Source organism: Stegostoma tigrinum, chromosome 4, assembly GCF_030684315.1.
Source record: "Stegostoma tigrinum isolate sSteTig4 chromosome 4, sSteTig4.hap1, whole genome shotgun sequence".
Classification (NCBI taxonomy): domain Eukaryota; kingdom Metazoa; phylum Chordata; class Chondrichthyes; order Orectolobiformes; family Stegostomatidae; genus Stegostoma; species Stegostoma tigrinum.
The window spans coordinates 5,251,515-5,269,950 of NC_081357.1; the positions used below are offsets into that span (position 1 = coordinate 5,251,515).

Genomic DNA, 18,436 nt, shown 5'->3' on the forward strand with positions numbered 1-18,436 from the left:
GTTTGTTCCCTCCCCCCACTGCATCCCAAAACCAGCCCAGCCTGTCCCCGCCTCCCTAACCTGTTCTTCCTCTCACCCATCCCTTCCTCCCACCTCAAGCCGCACCTCCATTTCCTACCTACTAACCTCATCCCACCTCCTTGACCTGTCCGTTTTCCCTGGACTGACCTATCCCCTCCCTACCTCCCCACCTATACTCTCCTCTCCACCTATCTTCTTTTCTCTCTATCTTCAGTCCGCCTCCCCCTCTCTCCCTATTTATTTCAGAACCCTCTCCCCATCCCCCTCTCTCATGAAGGGTCTAGGCCCGAAACGTCAGCTTTTGTGCTCCTGCTTGGCCTGCTGTGTTCATCCAGCTTCAAACTTTGTTATCTTACTCAAAGGAAACTGGCAGGCACTTTTATCTGAGAGTGAAGAAATTTTTGGCTTTAGTTACACAGAATGGACTTTACCAGTGTGAAACTATGCCATTTGATATGAAAAATGCACCAGCTACATTTCAAAGACTAACCAATAAAGTCATTTTTGGATTACCCAATTGTGTAGTGTACAAAGGTGAATTGGTGATTTTTTGTGACAAGTGGAAGGAATATTTGAAGTATCGGGGCAGTATAGTGGCTCACTGATTAGCGAGGGGGCATAGCTTTAAATTGAGGGGTGCAAGATATAGGACAGATGTCAGAGGTAGTTTCTTTACTCAGAGAGTAGTAAGGGAATGGAACACTTTGCCTGCAACAGTAGTAGATTCACCAACTTTAAGTACATTTAAGTCATCATTGGACAAGCATATGGACGTACATGGAATAGTGTAGGTTAGATGGGCTTGAGATCGGTATGACAGGTCGGCACAACATCGAGGGCCGAAGGGCCTGTACTGTGCTGTAATGTTCTATGTTCTATGTTCTGATGTTTCACAGTGCCAATTGAGGATGTTCACGGATGATTGCACAATGTTCAGCGTCAGTGTGTTTCCAATGGGTGCTCCAGTTTCTTCCCACAGTTCAAAGATTTGCAGGTTAGATGGATTGGCCATGTTAACTTGCTTGTAATGCCCAGGGGTGTGTGAGTTAGATGGATTAGCCATGGAAAATGCAAGGTTACAAGGACAGGGTAAGGGGATGGGTGTGGGTAGAATGCTCTTCAGAGGGGTGGTGTGGACTTGTTGGGCTGATTGGCCTGTTTCCACACTGTAGGAATTCTGTGCTGTATTGGAATTATTCAGTCCACTTCAGGAGGTGGGCTTGGTGATAAATGTGGCTGAGAGTGAGTTCACAACAGCCCAAGTCACATTCCTATGCCACATCAATGGACTTGGACAGATGACCCCACTTGGTGTAAAAACAAAGGTTGCTGGAGAGTTACCCATCCAAACAATGAAGAGGGCAGTACTATGATTCTTGGGACTGAATGTTTTCTACTGACAATTTGTACCAAATTTTAGTAGTGTGGTTGGTCCACTGATTAACTTGTCGAAGAAGTGCAGGAAATTTCAGTGGACAGAGGAATATCAGAAGGCAATTTGACAACCTGAAAGCTGTTTGAACCATCTCCTTCATTTTTGAAGGGGTTTTGGTCCAGTTTGTAACAATAGACAGAGTTAAGTGAGCCCACAACCAATCAACTGGATCAAATCTCTGCAGTCCTGCGACATCCAGTTATGAATGATGATGGATGATTAAACAACTCACAGAAGGAGGAGGGTCCACATATATCCCCTTTTTTAATGATGGAAGACCCAGTCATATCAGTGTATCATATCAGCTTTTGCCACAATCTTCAGCCAGAAGTGCCGAATGAATGATCCATCATGGCCTCCTCCAGTGGTTCTCAGCATTACAGATACCTGCCTTCCACCAATTTGATTCACTCCATGTTAATCAAGAAATAGTTGGACTGAAAAGGTATTGGGTCCTGGCAAAATTCCAGCAACAGTATTGAAGACTTGTGCACTAGAACTTGCCACTTCCCTAGCCAAGCTCTTCCAGTACAGTAACAACACTGGCATCTAGCTGACAATGTGGTAAATTTCCCAGGTGTTTGCTGTACATAAAAGGCAGGACAAATCCAACGTGGCCAGTTACTACCCTACTACTTTGATCATCAGTAAAGTAATAAAAGGTGTCATCAGTAGTGCTATCAAGCAGTATCTGCTCAGCAATTCCTCTGAGTGTGGCATCAAGGAGCCTTAGCAAAACTGGAATCACTGGGTATCAGGGGACAAACTTTCCATTGGTTGGAATCATACCTGGCAGATAGGAAGATGTTTGTGGTTGTTGGAGGTTAGTTATCTCAGCTCCATGACATGTCCGTAGGAATTCATCAAGGTAATGTCCTATGCACAGTCATCTTCAGCTGCTTGATCAGTGACCTTCCCTCCACCATAAGGTCAGGGCGGAGGATGTTCACTGATGATTGCACAATGTTCATCACCTTTTGTCACACTTCAGGTACTGAAGCAGTCAATGTTTAAGTCCTGTGACTCTATATCTGGCCTCTCAGAACAACGAGAAAGGCTATCAGAAAATGTGGGTTCTGCCCCTCCATTTGGTATTGAAGAAGCCTCATTGTTTGTGATGGCTGCAGCCTCAATGCTGTTACCACCAGAAGAAGAGAGGATATCTCCCAAGATGCTCTGGGCACAAGAGATGGACTACAGTCCAGTACATGCCACCTGTGTCCAAGTCTCAAGTATTTTACTTGGTGGGATGCTCCGAGGTTTGGTGTGGACTTGTTGGGCCGAAGGGCCTGTCTCCATACTGTAGGGATTCAATGGTTCAATGAAAATATGGTGAAAACTTCTATTTGTTGCCACAAAATGGCAACTTTCAGATAAGAAAACAAAAGATAAAGCTTGAACAGAGTCCATCAGTCTAAGGAAGGATATTATGCCATTCAGAGAAGGTTCACCGTCGGGGGTTCACCATTCATGGGTTAGGGTATCCTAATGATGAGAATTTGAATAGGTTGAGCTTTTACTCTTTGTAGTTTAAGTGAATGAGGAGACCCTATTGAAACATATGATTCTTAGGGATCTGATAGTGTAGAAGTGGAGATGTCAGATACATTAGGGACATTTAAGCAACACTTGAATAGGCACACGGATAATAGTAAAATGTAGGGTATGCAGGGTAGTTTGATCTTAGAGTAGGATAACGGGTCAGCACAACATAGTAGGCTGAAGGGCCTGTACTATGGTGTATGTTCTATATTGTATGCTGTTTCCGCTTTTGTAAGAATCTAGGATCAGAGCGCATAATTTCAAACTAAGGATTGCCCATTAGAGATGAGGAGGACTTTTTTCTCTAAAAGAGGGAATTTGTGAGAATATGTACGATGGAAAGTTTATGAGGCTGCATAGTGAAGAATATTCAAGGGTGAGAGATTTTTAATCAGTCAGGGAATCAAGGGTTTTGGGGAATGGGCAGGAATTGGAGTCGGAAATTATAAGATCAGAGTGAACTTGATGGGCTGAATGATCTATTCCTGTTCCTGCATCCTATTGATCTTACTTATTGTGATATTTTTTGTGTGGGAATGAAACTGAAGCTTTTGTTTTTCTGATCTTGTTCCTACCAAATGTTGCACCCTGGTGGAAGTGTAAATTATGAAATGATAATGATACAGTAGATGACGGTTACATTAAATAATCTACAGACGTTGTCTTAAGGTGATGAATATTGGCCTGAATTCCTGTCGCCCCAAAAACAGCAAGCGTTAAGATGCACGCCCCAATTTCAGCATTTCCCACTGTTGTAAGCTGCAATGGAATCACATCCTCAGATGGGTCAATTTATGTTTGAATTTCTAGAAAAGTCTCCATGGGAGCCTGCAGCAATGGTCCAGGAGGAAACTGCCAGTGATTAAAATTCTCCTGATTGCCCAGTACTACTGCAGTATTTTCAATGGTCAATTTAAGTTTGCTTTGAACAGGCTTGGAGTGTGCTCAATAGTGCAGTCCTCCAACATAATTAGTGTCCAGATAGGCCCCAAGACTGTGACACAGGTCCAGAGTAATACTGGCACACAAACTTCTCTCTCCGTCTTTCTCACCACGCAGCACCCCTAGCTTCGAGTCTTGTAACATGGGAGAAGAACCAGGGACAGAGAAACATAGAACTCACAAATGGCATTCAGGATATTCAACTGTTCATCATTCTGAAGATCACTGCTATTCTAATTATTTAATTTTATGCATGGGATATGGGCATCACTGACAAGGCCCATATTTACTGTTTGCTTCGAGTTTCCCTTAGACATGGCGGTGGAGCTGCTGTCTTGAATGATTTGTTTTGGGTGTCAGTACAACCATGGTGCTGTTAGGAAAGGAGTTCCAACAGTTTGACACTGGGACAGTGAAGAAACAGTGACCGATTATGGTCTTAATTCCATTTTCCTGTCTGTCCTTCCCGTCTTTTCCTGACTCACTTGTCTGTCAAAAAAAATTCTATGCAGGGTGTGGGTGATCTAATATATGAAAGGAAAACATTACATTGAATGAAAACACTTACCTGACAGTGAGCTGAAGGCAGATCCCAAACGGTGTATCTTCAACTCATGATATCAAATGACGCATGGTTTCAGCCTCCCTACTTACTTTGTTGATTGATTAGTGTTTCTACTGAAAACACAAATTCCTGCTGTAAATTTCACAAAGGCGAGCATGTACATTAAATGCAGTTAGCAGTATACTTCTTTGCTGCTGACTACACAATGCATGCTTATATTGTAGATTGTCATGCAAATTGCTCATCATCCTTCAATTTGAAAAGAATGAAAATAAACGTTTTAATTCTGAACTTTTATTTTTAGGAAAACTCAAAAGAAAAATTAAATGTTATTTTGAATAAATTGTGAAGGATTTGTGCTTGAGACTTATGGCAGTATTAGATTACAGTTTGTATATACTAAATTTGTTTTACTAGATTTCAGAGTTTGAATATACCATCCCTTGAGTCAGAGATTGAAGTTATAGTTGAACGTATTATCCAGCACTATGCAGGAGAGTTAATGTTCGTAAATAAGGTAAGAGACTTGACTAGACCTTTTAGATGTACATTTTACATTTATTGGGGGTGGGGGTGCTACGGAGAGGCCTTAGATATTGTCAACAAAATGGAACTGTCATTACTGTTTTCCAGTGTTCAACGAAGGAAGGAGATAGGAGCTGTTAGATCCAGCATGTTGGAATTTTACATGCCATTGAGTGTAATTCAAAACTACTCAAGTTTTAAGACCATAAGACCATAAGACATAAGTGTGAAAGTATTCGGCCCATCAAGTCTACTCCGCCGTTTAAATCATGGCTGATGGACATTTCAACTCCACTTCCCTGCAGTCTCCCTGTAGTCCTTGATTCCTTGTGAGATCAAGATTTTATCGATATCGATATTGACCATGCTAAATTGCAATCAGAGTATACCACTTTCAGCCCAGGAACCAACCTAGTAAACAAGAAATAAACTGCTTTCAATGCAAATAAGCTCTTTGTTAAGTAAGGAGGCCAAAATTATTGGCAGTACTGGAGGGATGCAGTTTAGTGGAGTGGACAGCAGAAGTGGAGAAAAAGTTGAGACTGGCTGAAGAGTATGATCACTCATGACATTAGTTACAGTACCAGGGGCCAGATTGTAAAGGATAAATCAAGGAGTAACATTCTTGAGAGAGTCATACAGTTTTAAGACACAGAAAAAAGTCCTTTCAGCCTATTGTCTCTGCATTGGTCATAAACATGTAGCCCAATCCCATTTTCAACACTTGGACTATACCCTGAATGCTTTGCCATTTCAAATTCATCTAAATACTTCTTAAATGTCATGAGGGTTCTCACTTCTATCACCCTGTGAATGCCAAATATCCATCACACTCTGGGTGAAAATTATTTTCCTCAAATCCTCTCTAAACCTCTAACTTCTTACCTTAAAACTGTTTCCACTGATTGTTGTTCTCTCAACAAAGGGGAAAACGTTTCCTAAGAGGTTTTCCTTCTGAGGAAAGATCACTGGACCTGAAATGATAACTCTTGATTTTTTTCTTCACAAGTGCTGCCAGACCTGCTGACCTTCCAGCAATTTGTTTTTGCTTTGACTATTAACCTCTCCTTTCTGCCACAAAGCCAGTTTTGGATTCAATTTGCCAAATTGCCCTGAATCCCATAGACTTCCAACTTCTTAAACAGTCTGCCATAGGAGACCTTGTCAAAGGACTTCTCAAGTCATGTATCAATTGCTCTATCCTCATCTACACACCTAGTCCCCTCCTCAAAAAAATTCAGTCAACATCTGGTGATATCACAATCAAAGCAGATTGTGTCCCAAGCCCAACCATCTTCAGCTACTTAGTCAATGACATTCCCTCCATCATAAATTCTGAAAAGTGGATATTCACTGATGATTTCACATTTGTGACTTCTCAGATATAGAAACAGTCCATAAGACTATACAAAAAGGAGCAGAATTCAGCCTTTGAGCCCAGTGAGACTGCTGTGCTATTCGATCATGGCTGATATGTTTCTCAAACCCAATCTCCTGCCTTCCTCCCTTAATCCTTGATCCCCTTACTAATCAAGAACCTATTTAGTCACTTAGTCACTAACAGTTCCCATTAACAACTGTTCATCCTCCCAGCCCGATCATTAGTAACTCCCTTGTCTGTCCAACTGTCTTTCTCTCTCTTTGGGTTCTATCCTATCATTTACTCCCTACCCCACCCACCTCCCTATTTTCTGCATATAAACTGATGTTTTCCCAGCCACCATCAGTTGTGAGGAAGGATCACTGGACCTGAAATGTTAACTCTGTTTTCTGTTCCACAGATGCTGCCAGACCTGCTGAGCTTTTCCAGCAACTTTGTTTTTGATCCTGATTTGCAGCATCCACAGTTCTTTTGTTTTTTTTTAAGAACCAATTTATCTCCATCTTAAAACACTCAGTGACAAGGCCTCCATTACCTTTTGCTGTATTGAGTTCCATAGATTCACTACTCTATGGCTAAAGAAATTCCTCCTTCTCTCAATGCTGCAGGGCGAGTTCCTTCAGTCAAAAGCTGTGTCCACAGGTCCTCGTGTCTCCTACTAATGGAAACATCGTCCCTACATCCACTTTATCCAGGCATCCCAATGTTAGTAAGTTTCAATGAAATCTCCCTTATCCTTTTAAACTCCAACTAGTATAGACCCAGAGTCTTAACCACTCCTCATGTGACAAGACATTGATCCCTGGAATCATTCTTGTAAACCTTCTTGGGACCACCTCCAAGGTCAGCACATTCTTCCTTAGATACAGGAAATTACTCACAATATTCCAAATGTGGTCTGGCCAGAGCATTATATACCCTTAGCAGTATACTGCTGCCTTGTATTCTGGCTGTCTTGAAATGAATGTAAATCTTACACTAGCCTTCCAAACTGCCAACTGAATCTGCATGTTAACCTTAAGATAATCCTGAACTAGGACTCTCGAGTCCCTTTGTGCTTCACATTTTTGAAGCTTTTCTGCTATTTAGAAAATAGTCTACACTTCTATTCTTCTACTGAAGTACATCAGCTCACTCTTACCCAGATTGTATTCCATCTGCTCTACTATCCCTTCTTGTCTTGTTTGTGCAAGTCCTTTTGCTGCCTCCCCTCCTTTCCAACACTCCTTGCCCTCCATCTATCTTTGTGCCATCTGTAAACTTAGCAACAATGCCCTCAGTTCCTTTGCCTGGATCATTAAAGTAGAACATGAATTGTTGTAAGTCCTAACATTGACCCCTGCAGAACTCCATCAGTCACCAGCTGCCATCCTTTCTGCCTTCTGCCAGTCAGCCAATTTTCTAACCTTGCCAATACCTTGCCCCTAACATCATGGACTCATCTTATTTAGCAGTCTCCTGTGTAGCACCTTGTCAAAGGCCTTCTAAAAATCCAAATATATAACATGCCATGGCTCACCATTGTCTAAATTACTCATTACCTCCTCAATGAATTCTAACAGATTTTTCAGACAAGACCTAACCTTGATGAAGCCGTGCTGACTCAAACCTATTTTAGCATGCATTTCTAAGTACTCCGCAATCTCATTCTTAACAATGGACTTGAATTGCCAATGATCAAGATCAAGCTAACCGGCCTAGAATTTCCTGATTCCTGAACAATCACCACCAATGCCTCCACAATCTCCTCAGCTATCTCCTTCAGAACTCTGGAGTATAGTATCCATTTGGGTGATTTATCTGTGTTCAGACCTTTCAACTTGCCTAGTGCCTTCTCTTCACCATTATCGTTGTTGCTGACTGCCTGAAGTTTAGGTATGCTGCTGTGAGAACTGATGTAAAGTACCTTTTCAGTCCCTCTGTTATTTCCTGGTTCTGCATTACTGCTTCTCAAGTCCCGTTTTCCAGTGGTCTAATGTCTTTTCTTGCTCTTATATTTTATATATCTAAAAAGTCTTTTGCAATCTCCTTTTATATTACTATTTAGGTTGCCATAATATTTCATCTTCTCTGATCTTATTGCACTCTTAGTTGTCCTCTGCTGGTTTAAGAAAGCTTCCAACCAAGAATCCTCTGGCTTCCCAGTAATCTTCACCACATTGCATATTTTCATTTTTGCTTTTTTACTGACCCTACCTCCTCTTGTCAGCCACAGTCACCTCATCCTCCCCTTATTATGTTTCTTCTTTTTTGGGATGAATTCTGCTGTGCCTCCCAAATTAAGCCCAGAAACTCTCACCATTGCTACTTAGACATTGCCCTGTGAGACTCCCATATCAATCAACTCTGACCAGCTCCTCCTTCATGTCTTTGTCATTACCTTTACTATAATCCCGTTACATCTAATTCCAGCTTCTCTCTCTCAAACTGCAGGGTGAATGCTATCGTATTATGGCCACTGTCCCTAAGGGTTCCTTCACATTAATCTCCCTAATTTAGTCTGTGTCATTCAATATCACCAAATCCAGAATTGCCTATTCCATCATGGGCTCTATTACAAGCTACTCCAAATAAAATCACATAGACGTACCACAAAATCCTTTTGTTGGGATCTGCTACCAAGATCCATCCGTGTATTGAAGTTCCTCATGATTGGTGTAACAATGCCTTTCTTATCTGACTTTTCAATTTCCTGATTTAGGAGGCCTGCACATAACTGCCATTGGGGGGATAGTAGGACCCCCCACTGGGATCTTTTTTCGTCTCTAGTTCCTCAATTTTATCCACTCAGATTCTATGCCTTGAAATCAGATAAAGCCCTCGAGGAATATAAAGAAAGCTGAAAAGAACTTAAACATGGAATTATTGGCTAAAAGGGACTATTAAATATTCTTGGCAAGTTGGATTAAGGAGCATCCCAAGCCTTTTTATATGTATATAAGGAGCAAGCTAGGAAAAGGGCAGGTCCAATCATGGACAAAGAAGGGAATTTATGTGTGGAACCAGAGGAAGTGGGTGAGGTCCTTCATGAGTATTTTGCTTCGGTATTCACCAAGGAAAAGGACATTCCTTCACTCCTTAACTCCCGACGACCTCCCGCATCCCTCTGCACCTTCCTATGCAACAACAGAAAGTGTAACACCTGCCTGTTTGCTTCCTCCGTCCTCAGTATCCAAGGACCCAAGCACACTTGCCAAGTAAACAGCTCTTTACCTGCACCTCACTCAATCTAGTCGACTGCATTCACTGTTCAGAATGTGGTCTCCTCTATATTAGGGAAATGAAGCATAGATTGGGTGACAGTTTTGCAGAATACCTATGCTCTGTCCATAAAAACCCTGAGCTTCCAGTCACCTGTCACTTTAATGCACCACCTTGTTCCTTTGTCTCAGGCTTGGTGCAGCGCTTCAACGAAGCTCAGTGCGAGCTGGAAGAGCTAACCTCATTTTCCTCCTGGGAACTCCACAGCCTTCTGAATTCAATATCGAATTCAACAATTTTAGGGCTTGAGGCACCTTCTCCCACGTCATTACCCCAAACCCCACACACCAGGCCTTGTTTTCTCATGGTCTGCTATTATACACTACTCATTGCTAGCCACTAATAGGCCCCATTGTAGCTATTCATTCTCCTAGCCAGACCATTATTCACTCCTTTGCTTATCCTACTGTTTTTCTGTCAGTTTGTGGCCCGTCTTCATGTATCATTTCCTCCTTATCCCCTTCCCCCACCTTATATTCTTCATAAAAACCAACGTTTTCCTAACTGCCATCAGCTCTGAAGAAGGGCCACTGGACCCAAAATGTTAATCCTGAATTCTCTCCACAGATACTGCCAGGCCTGCTGAGCTTTTCCGACAATTTCTGTTCTTGCTAGAGATTTCCAGCATCTGCAGTTCTTTTGCTTTTTTTAAAAATAATTCTAACCATCGTACTTGACATTCAATGGCTTTACCGTCACTGAATCCTGCACTATTAACAATCATGGGAATTACCATTGACCAGAAACTGAACTGGACTAGCTATGTAAATAGTGATATGAGACTAGAAACCCTGCAGTGGTGAACTCACCCCCGAATCTATAAAGCCCTGTATGCGGTAGCGGATTGAAAACATACAAAGAAAAGAACAAAGAAAATGACAGCACAGGAACAGCCCTTCGGCCCTCCAAGCCTGCGCCGATCAAGATCCTCTGTCTAACCTGTCATCTATTTTCTAACAGTCTGTGTCCATTTGCTCCCTGCCCATCCATGTACCTGTCCAAATATATCTTAAAAGACGCTAACGTGTCTGCGTCTGCCACGTCCGCTGACAACATGTTCCAGGCACCCACCACCCTCTGTGTAAAGAACTTTCCATGCTTATCTCCCTTAAACTTTCCTCCTCTCACTTTGAACTCATGACCCCTAGTAATTGATGAAAAGAAATAGTAATAGCTACCCTAGTAATGAAATGAAATTACTTCTGTCAAAGAGCTGTGAATCTTTGGATTTCATGAGCCCACAGTGTGATGCATACTGGAATATTGAGTACATTTAAGGAGGAGATAGACTGATTTTTAATGTGTAGTGAGTTCAAGGGTTATAGAAAGGAGGGTGTGGGGGGTGCTGGAGTGGAGTTAAGATCAAGATGTGATCAACCAAATGGTGGAGCACGTTCAAGGGGCTGAATTGCCCGCTCCTGCTCCTAGAACTTATGCTCTTTTGTCCAACATCTACAAGGCACAGTCAGGAGTGTTGAAATACTCCCCACTTGACTGGATGTGTACATCTCCAACACTTAAGAAGGTTGATGCTACTTAGGACAAAACAGCCCAATTGATTGGCACCACATCCACAAACATTCACTCTTTCCACCACGGCCACTCAGTATTAGTAGCGTATCATCTACCAGATGCACTGCAGAAATTCACCAAGGCTATTTATACAACAGTTTCCAACCCCTCAACCACTTCTATCCAGAAGAACAAGAGCAACAGGTACATGGGAACACCACCACTTGCTAGTTTCCCTCAAAGCCATTCACCATCCAGACTTGGAAATATGTCATTCTTTCTTGAGAGTCATTGGGTCAAAATTCTGGAACTCCCTCCCGATTGACAACATGGATCCCCACATGCCAGGTGGACTGCAGCAATTCTAGAGAGCAGCTCATTCACAATCTTCTCAAGATAAATGTATATAAATTATTTGGATGGGAATATAGAAGGCATGGCTAGTAACACATACTGCAGGCATTGCTGGCATAGTAGACAGTGGAAAAGATTTTCTAAGATTATAGAGGGCTCTTAATCAAAAGAGCCAAAGGGCTAAAAATGGCAAATGGATTTCAATTTGGAAAAGTGCGAGGTACTGCATTTTGGTACAACAAACAAGAGTAGGAGTTATATAATTAATGATGGTGCCTTGGGTAGTATTGGAGGATAGAGGTGTGCATGTACATAGTTCTTTGAAGTTTGCGTCACATATGGACAGGGTGGTTAAAGAAGCGTTTGGCATGCTTAACTTCGTTGCTCAGTCCATTGAGTAAATGAGTTGTGAAGTCATGTCGAGGTTGGAAGGGACTTTGGTGAGGTTTGAGTTGTAAAGGAAGGCTAAGTAGGTTGGGACTGTTTTCTACTGGAGTGTAGGAGGTTGAGATGCAACCTGATAGAAGTTTATAAAATGGTGAGAGATATAGTTAGAGTTAATGATAGTTGTCTTTTCCCTGGGATGGGAGATATCAAGACCAGGTCGCACATTTTTAAGGTGAGAGGAGACAGTTTAAAAAAGACATATGAGGCAATTTTTTTTTACACAGAGGGTGGTTTGCTTGTAGAATGAACTTCCTGATGAAGTGGTGGATGCGGGTAAAATTACAGCAGTTGAAAGACATTCAGATAAGTGCATGAATAGGAAAGATTTAGAGGGAGATAACAAAATGTGGAGCTGGAGGAACAGAACAGGCCAGGCAGTATCAAAGGAGCGGGAGAGTTGATGTTTCGGGTTTGGACTCTTCTTCAGAAATGGTGGAGGGGGAAGGGATCTCAGAAATAAATAGAGAGAGGAGGGTATGGGGCTGGGAAAGGTAGGTGGGGTGAGGTAGGTGAGTGCATGTAGGAAGTGGTGGGGATTGATCAGTGAGGGGGGAGGAGTGGATAGGTGGAAGAGAAAATGGACAAGTTGTGTCAGGTCAAGGAGGCAGGGAATGAGAAGGAGTGTTAGATGTGGGTTGAGGCCAGCGATGGGGAGATTTTAAAGCCGCAGAATTCCATGTTTAGGCCATCGGGCTGTAGGCTTCTGAGGCAGTATATGAGGCGCTACTCTTCTAGTTTGTGGGTGGTGTCATTGTGACACTGGAGGAGGCCGAGGATGGACATGTTACCAGGGAGTGGGAGTTTTAGTTAAAATGGTTGGCATTGGGAAGGTGTTGTCGTTTGTCGTGAACAGAGTGCAGGAGCTTGACAAGGCGGTCTCCGAGTCTCCGCTTGGTCTCACCGATTTAGAGGAGGCCACATCGGGACCAGCAAATACAGTAGACCAAGTAGACGGATGTGCAGGTGAACTCATGTCTGATATGAAAGGCTTGTTTTGGATCTTGAATGGAAGTGAGGGGTGAGGTGTAGGGGCAGGTGTAGTACTCCCTGCAGTTGCATGGAAAGGTACCAGGGGTGGTGGGGTTAGTGGTGAGAGTGGAGTGGATGAGGGATTCGCGGAGCGAGCAACGCCTACGGAAAGCAGATGGGGTGGGGAGGGAAATATATCTTTCGTTGTGGTGTTGGATTGTTGGTGGCAGGAGTGGCGGAGAATGATACGTTGGATATGGATGTTAGTGGGGTGATATGTGATGACAAGGGGCATTCTGCCTTAATGTTTGTTGGGGGGAGTGATGTGAAAGCAGAGGTGTGGGAAATGCAAGAGATGTATTTGAGGGTACAAAAGCAGAAGTTGCTGGAAAAGGTCAGAATGTTCTGAGGAAGGGCCACAGGACCCTAAATATTAACTGACTTTTCTTCACAGATGTTGCCAGACCTGCTGAGCTTTTTCAGAAACATCTGTTTTAGTAAACTGCCTAATCACTCCTCAGAACCTAATCCCTTTTCCTACATATATCATTGATACCAATGCGTACAATGACCTCCAGCTGCTCACTCTTCCCCCTTAAGAATTTCATGCAACCACTCAGAGATGTTCTCAACCCTTGCACCAGAGAGGGAATGCACCATCTTGGAGTCTTGATTGTGGCCATAGAAACGCCTGTCAGTGCACCTAACTAGCAAGGCTCCTACTATTAATGATTACTTGGACATTACCAACTCTGGTCTACAGCAGAGCTGGCTGTGGTGCCACAGGCCTGACTGCTGCTGTTGTATTCCCGGAGAGGCTATCCCTCTGAACAGTATCCAAATTATTATAGATAATAAAGTGTGAAGCTGGATGAACACAGCAGGCCAAGCGGCATCTCAGGAGCACAAAAGCTGACGTTTCAGGCCCGGACCCTTCATCAGAGAGGGGATGGGGTGAGGGTTCTGGAATAAATAGGGACAGAGGGGGAGGAGGACCAAAGATGGAGAGAAAAGAAGATAGGTGGAGAGGAGAGTATAGGTGGGGAGGTAGGGAGGGGACAGGTCAGTCCAGGAAAGACGGACAGGTCAAGGAGGTGGGATGAGGTTAGTAGGTAGGAAATGGAGGTGCAGCCTGGGGTGGGAGGAAGGGATGCATTGGATGAGGAAGATAGAGGAAGAACAGGTTAGGGAGGCAGAGACAGGCTGGGCTGGTTTTGGGATGCAGTGGGGGGAGGGGAAGAGCTGGGCTGGTTGTGTGGTGCAGTGGGAGAGGGGACGAACTGGGTTGGTTTTGGGATGCGGTGGGGGAAGGGGAGATTTTGAAGCTTGTGAAGTCCACATTGATACCATTGGACTGCAGGGCTCCCAAGCGGAATATGAGTTGCTGTTCCTGCAACCTTTGGGTGGCATCATTGTGGCACTGCAGGAGGCCCATGATGGACATGTCATCTAAAGACTGGGAGGGGGAGTGCGAATATGTTAACTTCAAGAATCCACAAATAAACTAGCTGCAGTGTACAACGTAAACTTTCTACTGTTTGGTTACATAACTTGAACTCTTTAAAATATCTGTAATCTTTGATGGATTTTGTTGTAGCGTGATAATGGGATCTGCAAATGCTGGAGAATCCAAGATAATAAAGCGTGAAGCTGGATGAACACAGCAGGCCAAGCAGTATCTCAGGAGCACAAAAGCTGACGTTTCAGGCCTAGACCCTTCATCAGAGAGGGGGAGGGGGTGAGGGTTCTGGAATAAATAGGGAGGGAAGGGGAGGCGGACCGAAGATGGAGAGAAAAGAAGAGAGGGGGAGAGGAGAGTGTAGGTGGGGAGGTAGGGAGGGGATAGGTCAGTCCAGGGAAGACGGACAGGTCAAGGAGTTGGGATGAGGTTAGTAGGTAGGAAATGGAGGTACGGCTTGGGGTGGGAGAAACGGATGGGTGAGAGGAAGAACAGGTAAGGGAGGCAGAGACAGGCTGGGCTGGTTTTGGGATGCAGTGGGGGGAGGGGAAGAGCTGGGCTGGTTGTGTGGTGCAGTGGGGGGAGGGGACGAACTGGGTTGGTTTTGGGATGCGGTGGGGGAAGGGGAGATTTTGAAGCTTGTGAAGTCCACATTGACACCATTGGGCTGCAGGGTTCCCAAGCGGAATATGAGTTGCTGTTCCTGCAACCTTTGGGTGGCATCATTGTGGCACTGCAGGAGGCCCATGATGGACATGTCATCTAAAGAATGGGAGGGGGAATTGAAATGGTTCACGACTGGGAGGTGCAGTTGTTGCGAACCGAGCGGAGGTGTTCTGCAAAGCGGTTGTCATCTAAAGAATGGGAGGGGGAGTTGAAATGGTTCGCGACTGGGAGGTGCAGTTGTTTGTTGCGAACCGAGCGGAGGTGTTCTGTAAAGCGGTGTCCAAAATAGTATACCGGTTTGAGAATAGAATAGATACAGGAGACTTCTGTACTATCTGCCTGCCCCTCCTGGCAGTCATCCATCTGCTTGACGGAATCTGTGCTGTGACCACATTACTGTAACTATTGTCCAGCACACCCTCTGCCCTCTGTATGCTCCTCAGTGTGTCAAACTGTCGCTCCAACCAAACCACACAGTTTGTCACACTTCCTGTAGGGTAGGGACACCAGACGATTCCCGAATCTCCCACACCTGGCAGGAGTAGCTATGGGAGCACCAAGGTGGAAGTCCCAATAAATGTTGGTGGTGTTGAAGTGAGCATGGTTGGGAATTATGACAGTGTAGTTCCAGGCTGCTGCAATGTGTTGTGGCTCATTTAAATAGTGCCACTTAAATATTATCCTGATACAGATCTGTTTGTGGGTATTGAGGTGGTTTCGGGTGTGGGATTCCTTATGTTCATCAGCAGCTGTTGTAGGCTGGTTGTCGGTTTGTGGGCTACCCTGATACTGAGCCATATAAATAACAAGTGGGACAAAACACTTGACGCTTCACTGGAGGTGCATTGATAATGTTACCTAGCAGGGTGACAAAGCATTTACAACTAAACCTACTGGCTCGGCAAGGAAGGACAGCTTTCAATGAAGTAAAGAAAAAGCTGTCATTGTCTAAGGCACTATAATCTATAATCCCAAGAAAGATCTGGTATTGACATGTGATGCCTGGAGATACAGTCTTCAGTCTTTCTAGATACCAGGCTATCACAGTGTTTGTTTAATGATAGGACCACCCCACACGGAACTCCAGGGATAGAACCAGCAGAGTTGCTTATGGATAGAAGACCCCGCCTCAGGTTAATTCTGATATTCCTGGACCTGGAGGAGGGTCAAATGGCAAAAAGATTGCCGAATCCAAGACTTAGAAGTGAGAGAGCCAGTTTGATAGAGGAAACAAAGCTTGGTATAAAAATAATGGAAATAGCTCCACGTGAGTAGCAGACATGGTGGATGCGAGGTCAGGACCAGTTTGGGTAGGTACAACAGTCCTGAATAAGTATGAGGACCATATGAAAGTCACAAATTCTCAAATGGTGTGGAAGCAAATCATGCCTTGACCCTTGGAACCTACAGAAATGTTGCCAAAACCCATGGATTGACCCTGTCTGTCAATCATTGTCAAGTCCTCAGAATCAGAAATAGACATGACCTTGATGACTTTGCCACCAGAACAAGACAGTGAAATTCTACTGAGGTGCTCCTGGTGCAGTAGACAAGGTACCATGGATTACACACCGCTCAGATGCTGTGTTGGAGGAACCTTACCCAGTGCTAAAATGCCCCAGGATGCCGTCAAAGAAGAACCACCAGCCTATATCCTTGGACTCAGAACGAGAGGGATGCCATGATTGTAATGAAATCAGCCATCTGGACCTCGTAGAATATGAAATCCTGACTGGGGCTGTTCATCAGGTCCAATCAGGGAGTCTTTGCTGACATTTAAAAAGGGTGAGTGTCAGACATATTGACACAGTGATGCTTGACTCTGTATGAGGCAGAACTTTGGTCAAGGACTGTTGTGTAAATTAAGAGTTACTTGGTGACAGGATACTGGCCTCTGTGGAATTATTTCACAGGGCCATCAGAAGTGTCAGGTCCATTTCTCACACTTCAGCCCTCATCACTTGTCTTCCAAAACACTGATAGGGCCCCCCTTTGTCCTCAATTTCCACCCTACCAGCATCCACATCCAAAGGAACATAAACTGCCATTTCTGCCACAGAGATGCCACCACCAGATATATTTATCCCTTCACTCCCTTGTCATTTTTTCACAGGGACTACTCACTTTGGAATACCTTTTTCCACTCCTCCTCCAATCCCAAAACCTCCCCAGACTTCCATAGCACAATTCAATGCAATCTCAGGCAATGTTGCACTTCTGTTTTCTTCCTCCTCCTCACTGTTCAAGATCTCAGATACACATTCCAGGTGAAGCAGCGATTTGCCTGCACTTCATTCAATCTAATCCACTTAAATTTGCTCACAATGTTGTCTGCTCCACATTGGGGAGATAAAATGCATGTATGACTTCTTTACGTAACATCAAAGCTCTTTCACTAAGGTGACCCCAAATTTCCAGTAACTGACACTTTAACACACCACCATGTTTCCTGGCCAACAACAGTCCTGCTGCAGTACTCCAGTGTAGCTCAGCGCAAGCTGGAGAAATGACACTTCAAATTCTGCTTGGAGACCTTAAAGCCATTGGTTCTCAATATTGAGTTTAACAATTTGTAGCAATTGGAACAACTGCCAGGTTGATCCACTGATTATGAGATCCTTGATTGGGGTTGTTAACTCGGGCTAATCACAGAGCCCTGGTTGACAGATGTGTCTGGGAGATTTGGCTGCACTTCACATTCCTGGTCTCTGGGCACCTGGTGCAGAGAGGGATGAGTGGATTGGAGGACTTCCTTGTGGGTCTGCTCCTGGTCCTAGCCAGCCTGGCTATAAACAGACCCAGGCAGTGGGCCGTGACGGGGGTTGTCTCTGCCGACTGCTTGCTCCTCTTCTGTGATTACATTCAAGCCAAAGTGTTCTTGGAGAGGGAAGGCGGTGTCATCCAATGTTCTCGATGCATTTAGGAAAAGTTGGGCTCTGTGAGGGATGAAGGGCTTCATCTCTCCCTCCAAATATATTTTGATTTAAATCCCTAGCCTCCCGCTTCACTTTTTTTTGTCACGTATTGTCATTATCAAGCCTTGCTTGTAAATGGTTCACTGACCACATGGGTGTGTTTCCTGGCGATGAAAGTATCAAATAAAGTTCTTGCACAATGGTGTTTTTCTGCTGAGTCACTACACAAACACAAGCACGGGTGATGTAGGGAAATATGAGCACTGTACTACTGTGATCTTATAACACCTCAGTTGCTTAATTTTCCTGTGGCTTTTCAACTGCTGTTGGCAGCACTCCCACCTGTGATCCAGCTATATCAATACCAATAGGGTGGACAGTGAGAGTCTTTTTCCTAGGATGATGACATCGGCTTGTACGAGGGGGCATAGCTGCAAACTGA

At 44.1% G+C, this 18,436-nt stretch overlaps 1 protein-coding gene across 1 annotated transcript in view; it reads left to right on the top strand.

The window, feature by feature from the left end:
• LOC125452339 (dynein axonemal heavy chain 8-like) overlaps positions 1–18,436 on the top strand; it is a 1,009,221-nt gene that overhangs the window by 282,271 nt on the left and 708,514 nt on the right. Inside the window, exon 15 of the mRNA XM_059645685.1 lies at positions 4,923–5,022. Coding sequence (XP_059501668.1) covers positions 4,923–5,022 — 100 coding nt within the window. The remainder of the gene's footprint in view (positions 1–4,922; positions 5,023–18,436) is intronic.